At 44.1% G+C, this 21418-nt stretch overlaps 1 protein-coding gene across 1 annotated transcript; it reads right to left on the minus strand.

Moving 5' to 3' along the window:
- Positions 1 to 3277: 3277 nt before the first annotated feature.
- On the minus strand, positions 3278 to 8165 carry SERPINE1 (serpin family E member 1). Its single transcript, XM_069982598.1, has 9 exons — positions 8084 to 8165; positions 7145 to 7389; positions 6719 to 6964; positions 6440 to 6634; positions 6154 to 6352; positions 5861 to 5961; positions 5661 to 5747; positions 5270 to 5353; positions 3278 to 3624 (listed from the first exon to the last, which is right to left on the minus strand). The coding sequence occupies exons 1-9, from the start codon at positions 8098 to 8100 to the stop codon at positions 3587 to 3589; spliced, it is 1212 nt and encodes a 403-aa protein (XP_069838699.1). The 5' UTR covers positions 8101 to 8165; the 3' UTR covers positions 3278 to 3586.
- Positions 8166 to 21418: the final 13253 nt, after the last annotated feature.

Below are 21418 nucleotides of genomic sequence, written 5' to 3' on the forward strand. Positions count from 1 at the left end.
TAGACCTTAATAGACCGCCAGTCTATCGTATATGGAGCACACCCCCGGTGGTAAAAGAGATCGGAAAATTAAGGCCGACCCCTTTGTTCAGAGAGAAATAAGCCGCAGCCAAAGTGCTGTAGCTGTGGCTTACCCTCCGGGAACGTTCCTGTCTATGGGGAGGATGGGCGATGGGTGAGAGGGATAGCTGACAGCCGGATGATCGCATTGTGAAGGTGTATGGGGACTTAAAGGCAGGGTAGGCTATTATTATTCTATTATTCCCACTCACTGCAGTACAGAGTGATGTCATCTGCTTGTGCGATGCCCGGGCCCCTAGGGGCCACTCTGCTGAGAGGATGTTGTTGCGGGCAGGAACCGGGGCAGCTGCTAGCTAGAGGATTGTCACGGTGTAGGCACGAGGGTGATACAGCTGAGAACCGGGCTCCTGACCATGCGGGAATACTGGGCATGCGATTCTTCGTTGTCCTTAGTCAGGGCACCAATTATCACACCAATGCCAAGGTTCAGGAACAACGGTAGTTGTATATTTATTTTAACGGTGGTAACTAATAGCAACAGTCTCTCCAGATGCAACCGGGTATAAGGCAGACTTGAATAAAGCAGAGTAATGGGTGATGCTGCAATAGGCTGTGATGATAGCGTGCTGAATAATGGGAGTAGTAGTGATACTGAGGATAAGATGCTGGGCCGAATGGAACTGAGATGAATACTTGCTGTTGATGATCCAGCAAGATCCCAGTTCTGGAGAATAGATGAGAATCTTGAGGACTTGAGAATAGAACACAGCCAGGAACACTTCTGGTAATGCTGCAGCAGATACCACAGGGTTGCGGCCTTGTGACACAGGAGCAGCAGCAACACACAACCTATCCCCCTAAAGGTGGGAGACAAGAGCTGAGGCAGAGAGGAAGTCACATGGTATTCCCCAGCCAAAGCTCGATGGCCAATGGATAGGGATGGTCCGAACCTGCCGAGGTTCGGGTTCGTATGAACCCGAACACTCGGCATCAGCGGGAGGAACGCCTGGAAAACTGGGATACAGCCTAAGGCTATGGCTGTATCCCAGTTTTCCAGGCGGCTCTCCCGCTGGATCCGCCCACTCCACGGAGCGGGCAGACAGCGGGATTCATTACCGAGGGTTCGGGTTCGTACGAACCCGAACCGAACTCGGTTCGGACCATCCCTACCATTGGAGTTACCATGAAAGCAGGGGCAGTCACGTGACATCCAGCCATTGCATCATCACACCATTAGGCATATAGGACTAAATATACATGAGAAGTACCATACTTGAACACTGGGGGGAGACATAATACCCTTAGGCACTGATTACTGAACATGCATACAAGAAATGAATGGAATAGCAGACCTGAACACTGAGAGGGGTGAGACAATACACACAGTTTGCAGTGGACCATAGCTTTCCAGAACAGAACCGGCCATAATAAAGGTGCAGAGATAAAGTGACAAATAACTACTCTGTTCTGGGACACTGCACTTGGAGACGCCTCTGATGATGTCATCAGAACTGGGATTGGTCATTTATCTGACAGCATCTATCCTGGAGTGACAGGATATGTCGGGTATTCCCGCCCTGTGGAGGTCTATCCATAGTTGCCAACATGATCCTGGCATATTAGGCCCCCTACTCTAGGTGCCACTAAGGGTCCTATTACATGGAGCGATTTTGAACGATTAACGACTAGCGATAAACGATCGTAAACGAGATTGTTTATCGTTAACCTGAAATCGTTCACCAAATTACACAGAACAATAATTGCGTTATTGCGATCGTTCTTACGATCGTTTATTCCTTCTGATCCCAGCTAGAGATGAGTGAACCGGGTTTGGGTTCGAGTCCATCCGAACCGGAACGATCGGCATTTGATTAGCTGCAGCTGCTGAACTTGGATAAAGCTCTAAGGTTGTCTGGAAAACATGGATACAGCCAATGACTATATCCATGATTTCCACATAGCCTTAGGGCTTTATCCAACTTCATCAGCCACCGCTAATCAAATGCCGAAAGTTCGGGTTCGGATCAAGCATGCTCCAGGTTCGCTCATCTCTAATCCCAGCCAAAGAATGAACAATGTGCAATTACACTGAACGATTAGTGAACAAATGCGGAATTTGAGCGAAGGAATGTGGAATTACAGCGAACGATTAGCGAAGGATTAATAATAATTTTAGATCCAGATCTAAATCAACGACACACAAACGATTTTTCGATCATTGCCTGCAATTATACAGAACGATTATCGTTTAAATTCGAAAGATTTAAAATTTTTTCGCACAATAATCGTCACGTGTAATAGGGCCCTAAAACTGCCACAGACATCCACAAAATGCCCTGCGGCACCCCACCACCTCTCCAGGCTCCACCACCTCTTCTCTGGTGTATGATCTGTGCCCACCGCTACCTAGTCATGGATGATGCCAATATCATGCCAGTCTGGACTGCTGTAAAACTAGGTACAATGGCCTCTATCCTGCCAAGTACAGCGCTCATCTATCTTATTCTGCTCGGTACCATCACAGTGATACCAGGTTTGTGTAGTTTTTTTTTTTATAGATTTTTTTTTTAAAGGTAATTTTGTTTTCTTTCGAATGAACCGATGTCAGAAAGTTATATAGATTTGTAATTTACTTCTATTTAAAAATCTCCAGTCTTCCAGTACTTATCAGCTGCTGTATGTCCTTCAGGAAGTGATGTATTCTCTCCAGTCCGACACAGTGCTCTCTGCTGCCACCTCTGTCCATGTCAGGAACTGTCCAAAGCCCCATAGAAAACCTTTCCTGCTCTGGAAAGTTCCTGGCATGGACAGAGGTGGCAGCAGAGAGCACTGCGTCAGACTGGAGAGAAGACACCACTTCCTGCAGGGCATACAGCAGCTGGTAAGTACTGGGAGACTGCAGATCTTAAAATAGAAATAAATTACAAATCTATATTTCTGACATCAGTTGATGACATGGTTGCCACTTTTTGATCTCATTTTTGCTCTTTGCAATGTGAGGTGACTATAAACCAGCCATTATGGAAATAGGTATTTTTTTCCCTTTTGGGTGCTTTTAAAACCTTTTTTTCCCCCTTAGCCTCTTTTAGGACTAAAATCACTTGATAAATTGCTCAGTACACTGCAATGCTTCTGTATTGCAGTGTATTATGATGTCACCTCTCCCTCTGTACACCCTGCTTCTGTATCCCACTGTTGGGTCGCAGTTTGCTAATTTTATTTTATTTTTTCAATAAAAGCAAATGACGAATATCGGGTTTAAATATAAATAAATAGATTTATTAAATAGAAATTCAGTATAAAATGACATAGTCGGCTCTGTAATAATCCATAGTACAATCTTTGTCTTGCAGTCAGCTCATACATCCCATCACACATACACATTGCTTGCGTCTTCCATTCTATATTGTGCTCATTCACACTACCCGTGTCGCCCCCATCCGCCACCCTCCCTAGTAGTCCGCTGAGGTGCTCCACCTTGTGGCAGGGCTTATGGTTGCATGACTCCTGCTGTTAAAGGTAGAAGAGGTGAGGTACTGGATATAACCACTGGATGGCACCAGATATCAGGGTTCCATGACTTGTCCCATGAATAGCAATGAACCTGGAGGAGAGAAGGAAGGATTGTGAGCCATGGGTATGTAATGTGCACCAATGTTGGTGTCTAATACAGTGCATAAAGTCATGTGAAGCATTCAACAGATCAATACGCCATGTGCAGAATCTATAAGTTGTGTTGAATCTATTTTCTTATGGCTCCCCTTACATGGCGATTGCATGTTCTTGACATAACTACATAGACTTCATCACTGTACTGTGATTTCCTACAAGCTTTTACAGTTTAGCCTTGAACTTTATATATTTTTATGCTTAACATTTTCAGGATGGCAATGGGGGTGACGATAGCCTCAATGGACTGTCTGTGCACCCATTGCTGTTCCTAATAAGTTTTTGCCACAGATATGGAGAACAGGAGAGCTTTATCCCACAGAGGAAACTTTACAAAGAAATATGTGAATATATAGCGATGTGGTTGTTATGGGCGCAAAGGGCCTTTCTGTGTACCCATCGCTGTTCCTAATGGGTTTGTTTCATAGATATCCAAAACAGAATGGGCTTCACAATACAGGGAAAACAATATGTTTTGTTTTCTTATCACATATAGTAATGTAGGTGGTATAACCAATCCCTTTTTTTATAGACCCTTTATTGGTCCTAATATGCTTGTATATAGCAACTACTGAAATACATTCACCACCGTCCCATCTCATTATATTTAGCCCATATATCTTAACTGTACATAGCAGTATAATTTATAACTAAAATGCATCATACAGCATTTAGCTTGGGGGGTGCAGGATGTTAAGGTTGCACCAATCTTGATTGGCCACATTGGTGCAACCTTAACATCCTGCACCCCCCACGCTAAATGCTGTATGATGCAATTTAGTTATAAATTATACTGCTATGTACGGTTAAGATATATAGGCTAAAGATAATGAGATGGGACGGTGGTGGATGTATTTCAGTATTTGCACCAATGTGGCCAATCAAGATATATATATAAATAATTGTAATTCTAAATTTAAAGGGATTCCTGCCTGTTGTTATCAGTGTATTGTCAGTGTAATGCGGGACAGGACAGCTCTTCCACAATGGGAGATTCTCTTTTTAATTGCTTCTTTTTCTGGTCAGGAGATGACAATGCTTGGAGAATTCTCTAATAAGATATATAACAATTAATTTTCTAAACTAGACTACTCCTTTAGAGTGGTTAAAGTGGTATTCTGCTCAGAATTAATGTTTAATATGTTGCTGCCCAGGTGGTGACCTCGTACGTCATCTTCGGCCCTTACTGAACGATCTCGCCTCCACTTCCAAAATGGACTTATCTGGCAGTGACAGCCCGCTCAACCAATCACTGGTCACGTCGCTGTTCCCTCTCAGTCAGTGATTGTCACTTGCAGACGAGTCTGTTTCGGAAGTGGAGGCAAAATCGTTTAGACGGGGACTAAAGATGACTTATGAGGACACCGAGGGAGCATGGAATGGATAGGCTGCTATGTCCTGCACCTAGGCAGCAACATAATAAAAGTTAATTCTGAGCAGAATACCCCTTTAAATTATGGTGGTATACGTGAACTCTGGTACCTTTTGCATTATGATAATGCCACATCCAGACACCACCAGGGGGCGGATGTGTAAGAAATTATTCATTGAACTATCAGTGATTATATCAGATGACTCACCCGTTGGATTGTGCCTGATAATGAACAAAAATGGCCGATCCATGATGACTTCCAGCGGGGCCATTCTGGCCAGGAGAATTGCGGCTGCAAATAACGACAATATAACGTCTGTTTAGTTCATCCCTCCCATATTAGTACTGGAAGCAAAAGCGTGTTGTTCCTTATCGTAAAGCTCATTATTAAAGTACATGACCCTTTAAGCCACTAGGAGTTTAACAGTCATCCCCTATTCTTGTAGTCTTATAGTCTCCATACTTTCATGTACACATGAAGCTAAAACCAATATTGTTCTCCAGCTCCTCTAGCCCCCTCAACCTTGTGTTCATCAGTTTTGGACCATTCTCCTTTGAGTCATCCCACGTCTCATGTGTGAGAAGAGTCACTTTCTTACCCGTTGCAGCTGACGCTTTTGTTCCACTTTCCGTCACCTCGACTTTGACCTTCTGGAAAGCTTCTGATACATGGAGGGGTCTCTCCGCTACAAAAGGTAAAGTAATCAAATTAGAATGAGGGCAAACTAATGCTAAAGATATTTATGACTGTGGGAACCCCACCACCACCACGTCTCGCTTTATACGGACCATTACTTACATGATAAACGGCTGAAGTCAGCTTTTTCTGTTGAGAACATGTCTGTAACTCCAAGACGTTGAAGAGGGCTCTTAAGGTTGACTTCACTCACCAGAGAGAACCTGAAAACGCAATATTCAAAAGAACATAAGTTTATTTGAGCATGACATGAAAAAAAAAAATCATCATCGATATACCCATACTTTTGCCAACTAAGGATAGTCATGATTCCTATATTCCCTCCTATATACTACTCATAACTAAGAGTTGCCCAAATTGCTCTCAATTTCTTTACAACTTTATATTGTACTTACTTGGGCAAAACAAGAAGACGTGTTGACCTCCTCATGCTATTTTTCCATTCGGTGATAAGTTGAGGAGTCAGGATGTCTGTGATGGTGGATAGTGCAACCCCTTTCTCATAGGGAGCAGCTATCAACATGCTGATCTCATCTCCTTCGTATGGCAGCTCGATGACGTCATAATACACTCCCTCTGGGGTCTCAAGCTCACCTGCGGAAACAATGCAAATGGTAAACCTGTTAACTTACTGCACATGTTTTTCACGTGATACATAATACAAAAAATGGAGACACTTACTGTAATTGTACTTGGCGGTGTTTTCCATCATTTGCACTTGCACCTGAGAACCATCAGCTCGGTAAAATGGCCTCTCGTGAGTGTTCTTCTCTGGAAAGGGGAGGACCCATTTGCCATCAAAGTGCACAGCACTGAGCAGGACCAAACGGGTGAGGGGAGGAATGGAGTTACTTCCTAATAAGTCCTGGATCATGCCTACAGAAGTAAAGACATGGGTCAGAAAAAAGACAAGAAGACTATATCTATCCATCCATTGGGGGGCTCAGTCACCATCCTTACCATCTGTTTGGTTTTCCACCCATTGGTTCAGGACGTCCTTGGCTTGTGATGGGTCGGTGAAGTTGACTTGGGTCACATGGCGTCGGAAGGTGGAGTAAAACCTCTGAAGGAATCCTGGAGTGAGCTCAAGATCCCTCTGAACAAAAAGTCCATCTGCTACGTGGACGGATTTTGAGTCTTCGTTGGAGGCGAGGGAGCCGCAGATCTCTTCTCTCAGTTTACGGAGTGATGCGGAGACAGTCCGCTCTGAAGGAAGAAACAACTGGTCATAAGTGGAAGTTCTACAGAACTAAGAAGTAGTGGAGATGGCTACAGACCATTTACTTCATCGTTTGTATCATAGTATGGATCTTTACATTTGTCAGACCTCTAACACAACCCCTATAAATCCCAGAATTACGACAACTCTAATGTCACGTATCTTACCTGAATATCCATAGTTAAGGAGCCGCCGAAGTTGTTCCATGGTTTTCCCGGAAGTCCCATACTGCAAAACATTTAATGCTGACGAAACCCCATAGGGAGAAAAACCTAAATTCTTATCCTTGTTCTCCTGTAAGATCTCCTTAAATAAACGCACCCCGAAACTGACATCTTTCTCGGCCACGTGGTTTAAGGGTTTAGGACGAAAGGCTAGTACGGTCCATGAAAAGAGGATGAATATGAGCAGGCTGAGGAAGAAAGAGATGCAGATCAGTAAGCATCCTATATTAGCCTGTATTTTCTGGTGGCACCGCAATGGGCACCACTTATATAACATTATACGCTGCCTTAGTGTAATGCTTCCTAAATCAGATGGGGTTGGAATATAGCAATGCTCTATTACTAAACCCTTCCCCTTGGCCACTGGTTACTAAAACCTAACCATAGTATATGTTTATAGCCTAAAATTGCAGTTGGCCCTAAACATGACCCCATTACTGTCCCCTTTAAAGGAATCTTTTTGAAGGTGATTGTTTGGACTGCATAGCAAATAAAAAGCATCAGGGCTATAAACAAGTGAACTCAAATTTCTATGATGACCCCTTATGGTACATACCCCCTACATGGTAAAAGTACCTATAGTGTATATCGAAATTGTGCATCACATTAAAACTGACCCCAAAGTTTACGCTTTATAACTTCACATAAAATGGTGCAATTTCTACAATTTACTTAGTGCTGCATTCCCTAATCTTTCAGGCTATGTTTTATCGATACATTGCAGTCTAATACAGCAATAAATATGTAGCTTAGTGATGGTAAACCTAGCAGAATTTTGAATGCAGCTCTGGATGTAAATGGAGAATAGTATAAGAAATCAGTAAAAAGTTAGTGCAAAGTTTCTCCGAACATCTATATCCAGTCCATATCATGTCTACTTACCGCCCGGTGAAAGTCATTCTTCCTAAAGTTTGAGCCTCGGCAGTATACTCGCAGCTGTACAGTATCAGGAAGAGTCTCCCAGCTAGCTGCTGTGTGTATGAGTCTGACCCGGCCTGGAATTTATATCCAGTCCCGCCGCCCCCGGGAAGGGGGGGGGGGGGTGTTTCCTAATACACGAGAAAACCTCATGTTCAGTCTAGCAGACCCAGATGTGAATAATAGAAACAGCATGCTATGTGTGATGGGTCATACTCCCATATTTAGCTATCTGTCACTCAGTGTGACGTCGCCCGGAGGACATGTATAGCTATGGCAGCTATTCTTACTGCTGAGATATTATTGGAAATCCAGTACACACAGGGAACATGGTCGCCATGATAAAAACCAACAGGAAACAGAACGCGGCGGCAGATACACAGATGTATTATACTCATTTAATATAAAACCTTATAGTGACATTTTCCCTGTTCTAAAATATTCCTCCATCCGTAACATTAGGAATCTTTTCCATTTAGTAGGTTGGGGGCATAAAGGGTAATAAAATGTGAAAACAGCGACCTGAGCGTTACTTGTGGCAAAGCATGCTGGGAAACCCCATCAGGCATCTTATAGGAGATGGGATAGGTTATGGATACTATGCTGAGATACAGGATACTATGCTGAGATACAGGATACTATGCTGAGATACAGGATACTATGCTGAGATACAGGATACTATGCTGAGATACAGGATACTATGCTGAGATACAGGATACTATGCTGAGATACAGGATACTATGCTGAGATACAGGATACTATGCTGAGATACAGAATACTATGCTGAGATACAGGACACTATGCTGAGATACAGGATACTATGCTGAGATACAGGATACTATGCTGAGATACAGAATACTATGCTGAGATACAGAATACTATGCTGAGATACAGAATACTATGCTGAGATACAGAATACTATGCTGAGATACAGGATACTGTGCTGCGATACCGAATATAATGCTCAGATACAGAATACTATGCTGAGATACAGGATACCATGCTGAGATACAGGATACTATGCTGAGATACCGAATATAATGCTGAGATACAGGATACTATGCTGAGATACAGGATACTATGCTGAGATACAGAATACTATGCTGAGATACAGAATACTATGCTGAGATACAGGATACTATGCTGAGATACAGGATACTATGCTGAGATACAGAATACTATGCTGAGATACAGAATACTATGCTGAGATACAGAATACTATGCTGAGATACAGGATACTATGCTGAGATACAGTATACTATGCTGAGATACAGAATACTATGCTGAGATACAGAATACTATGCTGAGATACAGAATACTATGCTGAGATACAGAATACTATGCTGAGATACAGAATACTATGCTGAGATACAGGATACTATGCTGAGATACAGGATACTATGCTGAGATACAGAATACTATGCTGAGATACAGAATACTATGCTGAGATACAGAATACTATGCTGAGATACAGAATACTATGCTGAGATACAGGATACTATGCTGAGATACAGGATACTATGCTGAGATACAGAATACTATGCTGAGATACAGGATACTATGCTGAGATACCGAATATAATGCTGAGATACAGGATACTATGCTGAGATACAGGATACTATGCTGAGATACAGGATACTATGCTGAGATACAGGATACTATGCTGAGATACAGAATACTATGCTGAGATACAGAATACTATGCTGAGATACAGAATACTATGCTGAGATACAGAACACTATGCTGAGATACAGAATACTATGCTGAGATACAGGATACTATGCTGAGATACAGGATACTATGCTGAGATACAGGATACTATGCTGAGATACAGGATACTATGCTGAGATACAGAATACTATGCTGAGATACAGAATACTATGCTGAGATACAGAATACTATGCTGAGATACAGGATGCTATGCTGAGATACAGAATACTATGCTGAGATACAGGATACTATGCTGAGATACAGAATACTATGCTGAGATACAGAATACTATGCTGAGATACAGAATACTATGCTGAGATACAGAATACTATGCTGAGATACAGGATACTATGCTGAGATACAGGATACTATGCTGAGATACAGAATACTATGCTGAGATACAGGATACTATGCTGAGATACAGGATACTATGCTGAGATACAGAATACTATGCTGAGATACAGGATACTATGCTGAGATACCGAATATAATGCTGAGATACAGGATACTATGCTGAGATACAGGATACTATGCTGAGATACAGGATACTATGCTGAGATACAGGATACTATGCTGAGATACAGAATACTATGCTGAGATACAGAATACTATGCTGAGATACAGAATACTATGCTGAGATACAGAACACTATGCTGAGATACAGAATACTATGCTGAGATACAGGATACTATGCTGAGATACAGGATACTATGCTGAGATACAGGATACTATGCTGAGATACAGGATACTATGCTGAGATACAGAATACTATGCTGAGATACAGAATACTATGCTGAGATACAGAATACTATGCTGAGATACAGGATGCTATGCTGAGATACAGAATACTATGCTGAGATACAGGATACTATGCTGAGATACAGAATACTATGCTGAGATACAGAATACTATGCTGAGATACAGGATGCTATGCTGAGATACAGAATACTATGCTGAGATACAGAATACTATGCTGAGATACAGGATACTATGCTGAGATACAGAATACTATGCTGAGATACAGGATACTGTGCTGCGATACAGAATACTATGCTGAGATACAGGATACTATGCTGAGATACAGGATACTATGCTGAGATACAGAATACTATGCTGAGATACAGGATACTATGCTGAGATACAGGATACTATGCTGAGATACAGGATACTATGCTGAGATACAGGATACTATGCTGAGATACAGGTTACTATTCTTAGATACAGGATACTATGCTGAGATACAGAATACTATGCTGAGATACAGGATACTATGCTGAGATACACAATACTATGCTGAGATACAGAATACTATGCTGAGATACAGGATTCTATGCGGAGATACAGATTATTTCTATCCTTTTTTATATTATAGTACCTTGCAGTATATTTTTATACATGACACCATGCTTAGCCAGGCTGGTTGTATAGTAAGTCCAGTTTTAGCCAGTTGTTTCATGCTATAATCCATCATTTTATAGCTATGGAGGATGCTTGGGACAGAACAGGGTATCAGTACTATGTAGTGTGTTCCTAGAAGGTGCCGGTCAGCATATTCAATCCACTTTTTAGTGAACCGCAATATAGTGGCAATGTAGTACTGCCATGTATAACCCACATAATACCACCATATAGTGCCTAAACAGTATTAGTATTCACATAACCCTAATAAGATCATATAGTGCCCACATACCTAGCTTCTAAATAATACTCCCATATAGAGCCCACATAATACCGTCACATACTGGTTGGTTTTAGAGCTATCCTTGGGAGTGTCTAGGTGATGGTGGCCCCAATCAGCTGCCTAGTTTGCCTCCCCCCGTACACCTTGCAGTATGTGACGGTGTATACGTCAGGAAGGTTTCCCATACTGTACCATACTGTTTCATATCGTGCACCACCGTCATACTCCACTATATGTTCACTATTCCCCCTCAGCCCTGTGCCAGAGATATTTTCTCCCGGCATGTCTCACATGGAATTCCCCTTTAAACAATATCCTTTGTAGGAAAAGGCGATGCCGCTATCCACATGTGTTCTATACATTAGCTGACAGCTATACCTTCCATGTGGAGCACTTTCTCCGTGAGTCACGTCAAACAAATGACATCAGGCCCACGCACGGTATACTGTATACTGCAGACGTTACATCACCGCCTTACAGGTAAACACAGGAGAGACCTACTCAGACCAGTATACAGACAGACAATGTAGTCACTTGTGTATACAGATATACAGGGGGTCCAAAAGTAGGTGGACAGTAAGGGTCCTATTACACGGAACGATTTTTAACGACTGACGATAAAAGATGGCAAACAAGATTGTTTATCGTTAACCGGAATCGGAAATAGTTATGATCGATATTGCGATTGTTACTACGATCGTTTATTCTTTCTGATCCCAGCAAAACAATGAACAATGTGCAATTACACTGAACGATTAGTGAAAAAATGCGGAACTTGAGCGAACGAATGTGGAATTACAGCGAACGATTAACGATAATTTTAGGTTCAGATCTAAATCAACGACATACGAACGATTTTTCGATCGTTGCCTGCAATTACACAGAACGATTATCGTTTTAATTCGAACGATATAACAATATTTCGCATGATAATCGTCCCGTGTAATAGGGCCCTATGTGTTATAAGGTTATGAAGGGGAAGATTTAAGCTTAAGCCTATCTCACGCATAGGATAAATCGGTGAAAGACTGTTTACATGAAGCGATCTGCGAATTTTCAGTGAACGACCAACGACGATTTGAAAACTTGTTGAAAGATTACAATAAACGATTTATCGCTCGTTGCTTTATGGTTCGCTGTGCTTACATGAGCCGATTATAGCTCAAATGCGATCGTTTTTGGGAAAAATTTAAATGATAAATCGTTCCGTGTAAATGCACCATTACACAGAACGATAGCCGTTAGTTATGATGGTTACTACAATAGTTTACTCCATCTGATCCCAGCAATGAAGGAACGGTGTGGAATTACACTGAACGACTAGCAAACGAATGCGGGATTACAGCGAACGATTAGTGATGATTTTAGGTTCAGCTCAAAAGATGTGGTCAACGACACACAAACGATTTTTCTATCGCTGCCTTGAGGAGTGTAACTAGGTTAGGGGCCCCATGAATCCTAGTGTCTAGGGGTAGTGTATGTGAGAGGTGGTTGGAGGCCAAATTTGTGAGCCGATCTGAGAAGCTGCTGGGGAGGGGGGAACTGTCAGCCTTGCAGCTAGTACCATGGAGACAGGCCACTCTTAGCCAGGAGGGCCCAGACTCCCCTGCAGCATGGGCCCCATAGCAGTTGCATGGTCTGCCTCCATGGTAGGTACGCCACTGGTTGCCTGCATTCACATGCAATGATTATAGTTTACCCCCCAGCATGGACTTCTTGCACTGTTCGCAGACCTCAATGGTCTTACATTGCATAATGGTCGTGGTGTCCTATATGATGCTCCTGTATGTTCCACCACATCATCCATGGAAAGTCATATTTCAGCAGCCATGTGGACTGTGTCAGGAAGTGCAATCACTGGATGTGTCCTCGGTGATAATCGGCCCCGCTCCTCTATAAATAGCCGTCCAGTCATTACGGCTGAACATTTATTATAGTCAGACTCTCTCTGTGGTCACTGACTCAGGCCTGGGAAGGAGAGGAGAATTCTGGGAATGTATTAGCACATCCTCAGGGGCTTCTCTGGAAGCTTTGGACACAGGGTTTGGGGTGCCAGGATTGAGTCAGCTAGTATGGAAGCCCAGAGGGGGATCCGTCCAATCGCCCCATTCCCACAGTCACTGTCTGAATAAGACTCCGAGCTCTTTTATGTCTTGGCTATTTGTGTGGGCGCCTCACCGGCCATTGTGGTCATACGAGGGCTGTCATGTGTCGTCGGAGCTACAGTCATGTCTCAGTTATTGTATTGTTACCAGCTTTGTTTCTAGGGACTGCTTTGACAGTGTGGGATTTTGCGGGTGTGACTTGGCATGGTTTTGCTGAATATTCCGAGTATACGGTTCACACTAGGACGACCTTACAGCAAGGACTTTTTGTTTTGGAGACGGCACCATGAGAACGGCTGGGAGGTCGCTGCCAGCAATCCGGGGTTACTAAGCGGATGAAAATAGGAAGCGCCACTCCATATCAATAAGTGACATCATCGGTCAGATGTCATATAATAGAAAACATAAAGTTGTGCACCATGTGCACACCTAATAGCATAAATGTACATATAATAAATATACCATAAGAGCATAAATATTCATAAAATGGGGATATTTATCAAACATGGTGTAAAGTGAACCGACTCAGTTGCCCCTAGCAACCAATCAGATTCCACCTTTCATTTCCAAAGAGTCTGTGCGGAATGAAAGGTGGAATCTGATTGGTTGCCGGGGGCAACTGGGACAGTTTCACTTTACACCATGTTTGATAAATCTCAGACTAGATTATACAATACAGGATCAGACCCCCATGCAGTAAAAATTCTGACCCCAGGCCAGTCCACAAAATTTAGACCCAGAACGATCTGCTGATCGACGCTCACTTATAGAGCCCATTATATGGCCGTTCCTTTTAAGAGGTTGTTCACTAATTTTTTTTATCTTTTAAATCAACTGGTGCCAGAGATTTGTAATTTACTTCTATTAAAAAATCTCCAGTCTTCCAGTACTTATCAGCTGCTGTATGTCCTGCAAGAAGTGGTGTATTCTTTTCAGTCTGACCTGGTGCTCTCTGCTGCCACCTCTGTCCATGTCAGGAACTGACCAGAGCAGGAGAGGTTTTCTATGGGGATTTGCTTCTGCTGATATGGACAGAGGTGGCAGCAGAGGACACTTTGTCAGACTGGAGAGAATATACCACTTCCTGCAGGACATACAGCAGCTGATAAGTACTGGTCGACTGGAGATTTTTTTAATAGAAGTAAATTACAAATCTCTGACACTTACTGGCACCTACTATTTTATACTTGACCTACTATTTTAACCAATGATTTTTCTATTAAAGATAAAATTGTGTCATTCAGCTTCCAAAAAGACATGAATAATCTGTTCAGCCAAAGTGATATTTTACTTGGAGGCTGATGAGCAGCGACCTGACACCTTTGGCGCCATTTAGTCTTTGTTAAGCGTTGGTGGAAAGAGATGAGCGAACAGAATCTTACAAACTGAAATTCGTTACAAACTTTGCAAAAAGTTTTTGTTCGTAAAGATGGCGGCCACACAATTTAATACACATAAAAAAAGAGTATGCTCACCTGTCCTCCACTCAGCCAATCACTGACTGGAATGGGACAGCACCGTGACCAGTGATTGGCTGTGTGGGCTGTCGCTGCTGGGACGAGAGTGACAGTCTGCTCGGCCAATCACTCGCCGTGGTGCTGTCCCGTCTCAGTCAGTGATTGGCTGAGCGGGCTGGAGGCGGCTACAGGGGAGAAGGGAGAATGAATACACCAGGGAAGCATGGACAGGTAAGTATTGATGAGCGAACTTGCCTAACCGCACTAAGACAGCTAAACGCCTCCATCTGTTTTAGTGCGGTTCGGCTCGGATGAACCCTGAACTTTGCTTCAAAGGTAGGCAAACCTGCCGGACCAAACTTTTACAATGTTTGCTGATCTCTATTGGTGGATCCAGTGGAATCTCACAGTCTGATCTCTATGACTATCTCTGGTTACATTATGATTCGGCTCCTCGTTCCTGTCACTGTTCACACCTGGCCTGGCGGTGACGGTACGGCCCGCTATATCTATATGCAGTAAGATTTTCCCAGCCGATAAGCCTTTCCTCTACAAATATCGATGTGCGTTCTGAGTCACCAACCTGGAAAGAGTTCAATAAAAAATAAAGCAGCCGTCATCAGAAATGAGCGGCTGTACGCCGGCGATGGCTGCCAGGGTTGTGTGTCAGTCCGGCAGTCTCCGGGCGCTGGGGAGGTCACATGGCACTCGCCTTCCTCTTATATAACCTGACCACAGGAGATTGGCTGCCTTCTATTAAGTGACTCAGTTCTGCATCTTAAATATTTTCAGGAACATTATTTTACCCTCAGTGGTGATTATTAGTCAGGCCTTAAAGAGGCTGAACCCCTGACCATATGCGGTGGTGACCTGTAGGGGGCGCCATCTATTAGCCAGTGCAGAGAGGTGCTTTATTGTCAGCAGGTAGACTGTAATACTGTGAATGAACCAGTGTATTACATGGCGTGGTCTCATCACTCATCACTAACCAATGTCGGCCCAGGGTGTCAGGGATCGCTGTGTGACAGGACTGATGAATGATTGTGCACATAACAGGAACTGAAAGGATGGAAAGTGTCACGGAATAGTGATGTGCGCTAATAAGTGTTGTGTAATAGATGTGAACTTGTCACCTCACTGGGATAGAGCTGCCCTGTCTGTGTGACAGTCAGTGACTAACCCAGATTGTTAGGAGACTCCAAACAATGACACGCTGAGACTTGGGGTACAGGATAGTGACACTCTGACACTTGGGGTACAGGATGACAACACTTTGGGTACAGGATAGTGACACTCTGACACTTGGGGTACAGGATAGTGACACTCTGACACTTGGGGTACAGGATGACAACACTTGGGGTACAGGATAGTGACACTCTGACACTTGGGGTACAGGATGACAACACTTGGGGTACAGGATAGTGACACTCTGACACTTGGGGTACAGGATAGTGACACTCTGACACTTGGGGTACAGGATAATGACACTTGGGGTGCAGGATAATGACACTTGGGGTACAGGATAATGACACGCTGACACTTGGGGTACAGGATAACAACACTTGGGGTACAGGGTGACAACACATGGGGTACAGGGTAATGACACTTGGGGTGCAGGATAATGACACTTGGGGTACAGGATAATGACACGCTGACACTTGGGGTACAGGATAACAACACTTGGGGTACAGGGTGACAACACATGGGGTACAGGGTAATGACACTTGGGGTGCAGGATAATGACACTTGGGGTACAGGATAATGACACGCTGACACTTGGGGTACAGGATGAGAACACTTGGGGTACAGGGTGACAACACATGGGGTACAGGGTAATGACACTTGAGGTACAGGATAATGACACTTGGGGTGTAGGATAGTGACACTTGGGTTGCAGGATAGTGACACTTGGGGTACAAAATGAGGAGACACTGACACCTGGGGTACAGGATAGTGACACTTAGGGTACAGGATGAGGACACGCTGACACTTTGGGTACAGGGTAATAGTACGCTGGTCCAGGACATTTGGGCTCCGGCACCTTCCTATATCTGTGTAGACCTCTCTCTGTGATCCGGCACCTTCCTATATCTGTATAGACCTCTCCCTGTGGTCCGGCACCTTCCTATATCTGTATAGACCTCTCCCTGTGGTCCGGCACCTTCCTGTATCTGTATAGACCTCTCCCTGTGTCGGTCAGTCAGTACGTGGAGCTTTCTCTCCCTGTGTCGGTCAGTCAGTACGGGGAGCTTTCTCTCCCTGTGTCGGTCAGTCAGTACGGGGAGCTTTCTCTCCCTGTGTTGGTCAGTCAGTACGGGGAGCTTTCTCTCCCTGTGTCGGTCAGTCAGTACGGGGAGCTTTCTCTCCCTGTGTCGGTCAGTCAGTACGGGGAGCTTTCTCTCCCTGTGTCGGTCAGTCAGTACAGGGAGCGTTCTCTCCCTGTGGCAGTCAGTCAGTATGGGGAGCTTTCTCTCCCTGTGTCGGTCAGTCAGTACGGGGAGCTTTCTCTCCCTGTGTCGGTCAGTCAGTACGGGGAGCTTTCTCTCCCTGTGTCGGTCAGTCAGTACGGGGAGCTTTCTCTCCCTGTGTCGGTCAGTCAGTACGGGGAGCTTTCTCTCCCTGTTGTCCGACACCTTCCTATATCTGTGTAGACCTCTCCCTGTGTCGGTCAGTCAGTACGTGGAGCTTTCTCTCCCTGTGTCGGTCAGTCAGTACAGGGAGCGTTCTCTCCCTGTGGCAGTCAGTCAGTATGGGGAGCTTTCTCTCCCTGTGTCGGTCAGTCAGTACGGGGAGCTTTCTCTCCCTGTGTCGGTCAGTCAGTATGGGGAGCTTTCTCTCCCTGTGTCGGTCAGTCAGTACGGGGAGCTTTCTCTCCCTGTGTCGGTCAGTCAGTACGGGGAGCTTTCTCTCCCTGTTGTCCGGCACCTTCCTATATCTGTGTAGACCTCTCCCTGTGTCGGTCAGTCAGTATGGGGAGCTTTCTCTCCCTGTGTCGGTCAGTCAGTACAGGGAGCGTTCTCTCCGTCTTCCATCCTACCTCGGTGTGAGACATTTTACACACATGTGGGATGTTTTGTGTGGGTTTCTGTTTGTCTCCATCTCCACAACACGCTCTATAAATAGCCTGGCCCATCCTTACACCATCTTGTAGTAGTCAGGACAAGCGCAGCCTTCTGGGAGGAGATAAATGTCCATTGAACTTTGTCTTACAGGACTTTGGCCTCATCCTAGGAGCAGAGTTAAAGGAGAACTCCATCCTATAGCTCCATATGGTGTTGTCACGGCGTGTTCTTGGGTGGTCTGGAACAAGTGAGTTGATTCCTGCCGTCAGACAGCTTTCATCTTACATCAGTAGCAGTAACAAGCACAGAGCCGTACAAGACGTTACATAAGGTCTGAACCACATTACTAATATATACAGAAGACCGCTGCGGAAGATTCCGGTATACAGCAGAGAATAATGTCTATGGAATAGGATAGTACCACAAGTATATGATGAAATATATGGTGGAAATAGATAGAAAGAAAGAGACATAGATATAGATAGATGGCTCTCTTGGGAGAAACATGGCCGGTCAGATCCAGATCTCCATCGAGAATTATGACCCGTCAGATGGATCCAGAATGATCTATGCAGAAAAAAAATAGCCGGTCACATGGATGTCTGTGGAGAAACGTGGCCCAATCAGATGGCTCTAGATCTCTATGAAGAAACATGGCCAGTCGGATTGAACCAGATCTTTTGGGAGAAACATGGCCTGTCACATGGATCCAGATGTCTGTAGAGAAACAGCATGATCGGATGAATCCAGATCTCTATGGAGAATCATGTCAAATAGATCCAGATCTCTGGAAAAACATGGCCGGTCAGATGGATCCAAATCTCTGTTGAGAAACATGACTCGGTCAGATAGACCCAGATCTCTTTGAAGAAACATGGCCGGTCAGATGGATCCAGATCTCTTTGAAGAAACATGGCCGGTCAGATGGATCCAGATCTCTTTGAAGAAACATGGCCATCAGATGGATCCAGATCTCTTTGAAGAAACATGGCCGGTCAGATGGATCCAGATCTCTTTAAAGAAACATGGCCGGTCAGATGGATCCAGATCTCTTTAAAGAAACATGGCCGGTCAGATGGATCCAGATCTCTTTGAAGAAACACGGCCGGTCAGATGGATCCAGATCTCTATAGAGAAACATCGCCGGTCAGATGGATCCAGATGTCTTTGAAGAAACATGGCTGGTCAGATGGATCCAGATCTCTTTGAAGAAACATGGTCGGTCAGATGGATCCAGATCTCTTTAAAGAAAAATGGTCGGTCAGATGGATCCAGATCTCTTTGAAGAAACATGGCCGGTCAGATGGATCCAGATCTCTTTGACGAAACATGGCTGGTCAGATGGATCCAGATCTCTTTGAAGAAACATGGACGGTCAGATGGATCCAGATCTCTTTGAAGAAACACGGCCAGTCAGATGGATCCAGATCTCTATAGAGAAACATGGCCGGTCAGATGGATCCAGATGTCTTTGAAGAAACATGGCCGGTCAGATGGATCCAGATCTCTTTGAAGAAACACGGCCGGTCAGATGGATCCAGATCTCTATAGAGAAACATCGCCGGTCAGATGGATCCAGATGTCTTTGAAGAAACATGGCTGGTCAGATGGATCCAGATCTCTTTGAAGAAACATGGTCGGTCAGATGGATCCAGATCTCTTTAAAGAAAAATGGTCGGTCAGATGGATCCAGATCTCTTTGAAGAAACATGGCCGGTCAGATGGATCCAGATCTCTTTGACGAAACATGGCTGGTCAGATGGATCCAGATCTCTTTGAAGAAACATGGCTGGTCAGATGGATCCAGATCTCTTTGAAGAAACATGGCCGGTCAGATGGATCCAGATCTCTATAGAGAAACATGGCCGGTCAGATGGATCCAGATGTCTTTGAAGAAACACGGCCAGTCAGATGGATCCAGATCTCTATAGAGAAACATGGCCGGTCAGATGGATCCAGATGTCTTTGAAGAAACATGGCTGGTCAGATGGATCAAGATCTCTTTGAAGAAACATGGTCGGTCAGATCGATCCAGATCTCTTTAAAGAAACATGGTCGGTCAGATGGATCCAGATCTCTGTGGAGAAATATGGTCGGTCAGATGGATCCAGATCTCTGTGGAGAAACATGGTCGGTCAGATGGATCCAGATGTCTGAGGAGATACATTGGGGCCAGCCAACTATCTAATGTGTATGGTGGCCTTCTGACAGATGATGTTGGGGGATAGAAGGATCAGGCAGGTTTTGATTTCAACTTTCTGATCATATTGTTAAAGATAAGCCGCCATCATCGCTGTCTGGCAGTAATTTACCACCCCTCCCCCTATTTAGAACACATGAACATTTAGCCAGGGTTCATGTGTATGGGGTGAATAGGGGAGACAACTGATGGCCGACAACTACAGAATGTAAATGGGCACCTGATGCGTTGTGGCCGTCTGAGTTCATCCCTTCATGACAACTGCTGGTATGAGACGGTTATATAAAGCTCTAATAATAATAATAGCACATCTTACAGATACCAGGGCCATATGTCCACACTGGGAGTAGTAGTACCAGAAACCATAGCAGCTGACAGCACAGATATGTAGAGCAGACTCTGGCGATACGTCATTACTATGCGGATCATCTAATTACAGGCGGGTAATGATCTCCAGGTAATTATATGGGATGATATAATGAGTTCTTATTACATCAGGATAAGGCCCAGAAATAGCCCTGACGCCATCAGCCGCCTTCATTACATGAGCAACCTGAGGAGTGTTCCGGACCACTGTATATGGAGTATATATGTATATAGTGATGACTGCTGTATATAGTATATATCTATTACACAGGCCTCACTTGAGCCCATCTATGCATCCCACACTACTTCCTGGAGAAATGATCGGGGTTATATCTATACAAGACCGCAGGCTCTGGGAACCTTGTATAGCTAAAGGAATACTGATTATACTGAATATAGAGCAAGTCATACATTACTAGGGATAACAAGAAAGTCCAACAGCATCCAATCTTCTAAAGAGCCTTCAGAACTTTATTATGCTCACAAGCAATACGACGTTTCGACTCGAATCTTTGTCAAGTATGACTCATTGCGAGTCGAAACGTCGTATTGCTTGTGAGCATAATAAAGTTCTGAAGGCTCTTTAGAAGATTGGATGCTGTTGGACTTTCTTGTTATTCGTGTTTATACACCCACCTACTGAGATAGTGGGCTCCAGCGTGCATCCACATATCGTGCCAATCGAGAGGGACCGTCTAGTGCTGCTGGATCTCCACTG

Source organism: Dendropsophus ebraccatus, chromosome 1, assembly GCF_027789765.1.
Source record: "Dendropsophus ebraccatus isolate aDenEbr1 chromosome 1, aDenEbr1.pat, whole genome shotgun sequence".
Lineage (NCBI taxonomy): Eukaryota > Metazoa > Chordata > Amphibia > Anura > Hylidae > Dendropsophus > Dendropsophus ebraccatus.

Excerpts from the sequence above, each read along its gene's own strand:
- SERPINE1 (XM_069982598.1), bottom strand. Across the intron at positions 6,965-7,144 it reads CCTTAACTATGGATATTCAG|AGCGGACTGTCTCCGCATCA; the intron begins GTAAGATACGTG and ends TTCTTCCTTCAG. Across the intron at positions 6,635-6,718 it reads GGTGGAAAACCAAACAGATG|GCATGATCCAGGACTTATTA; the intron begins GTAAGGATGGTG and ends TTACTTCTGTAG.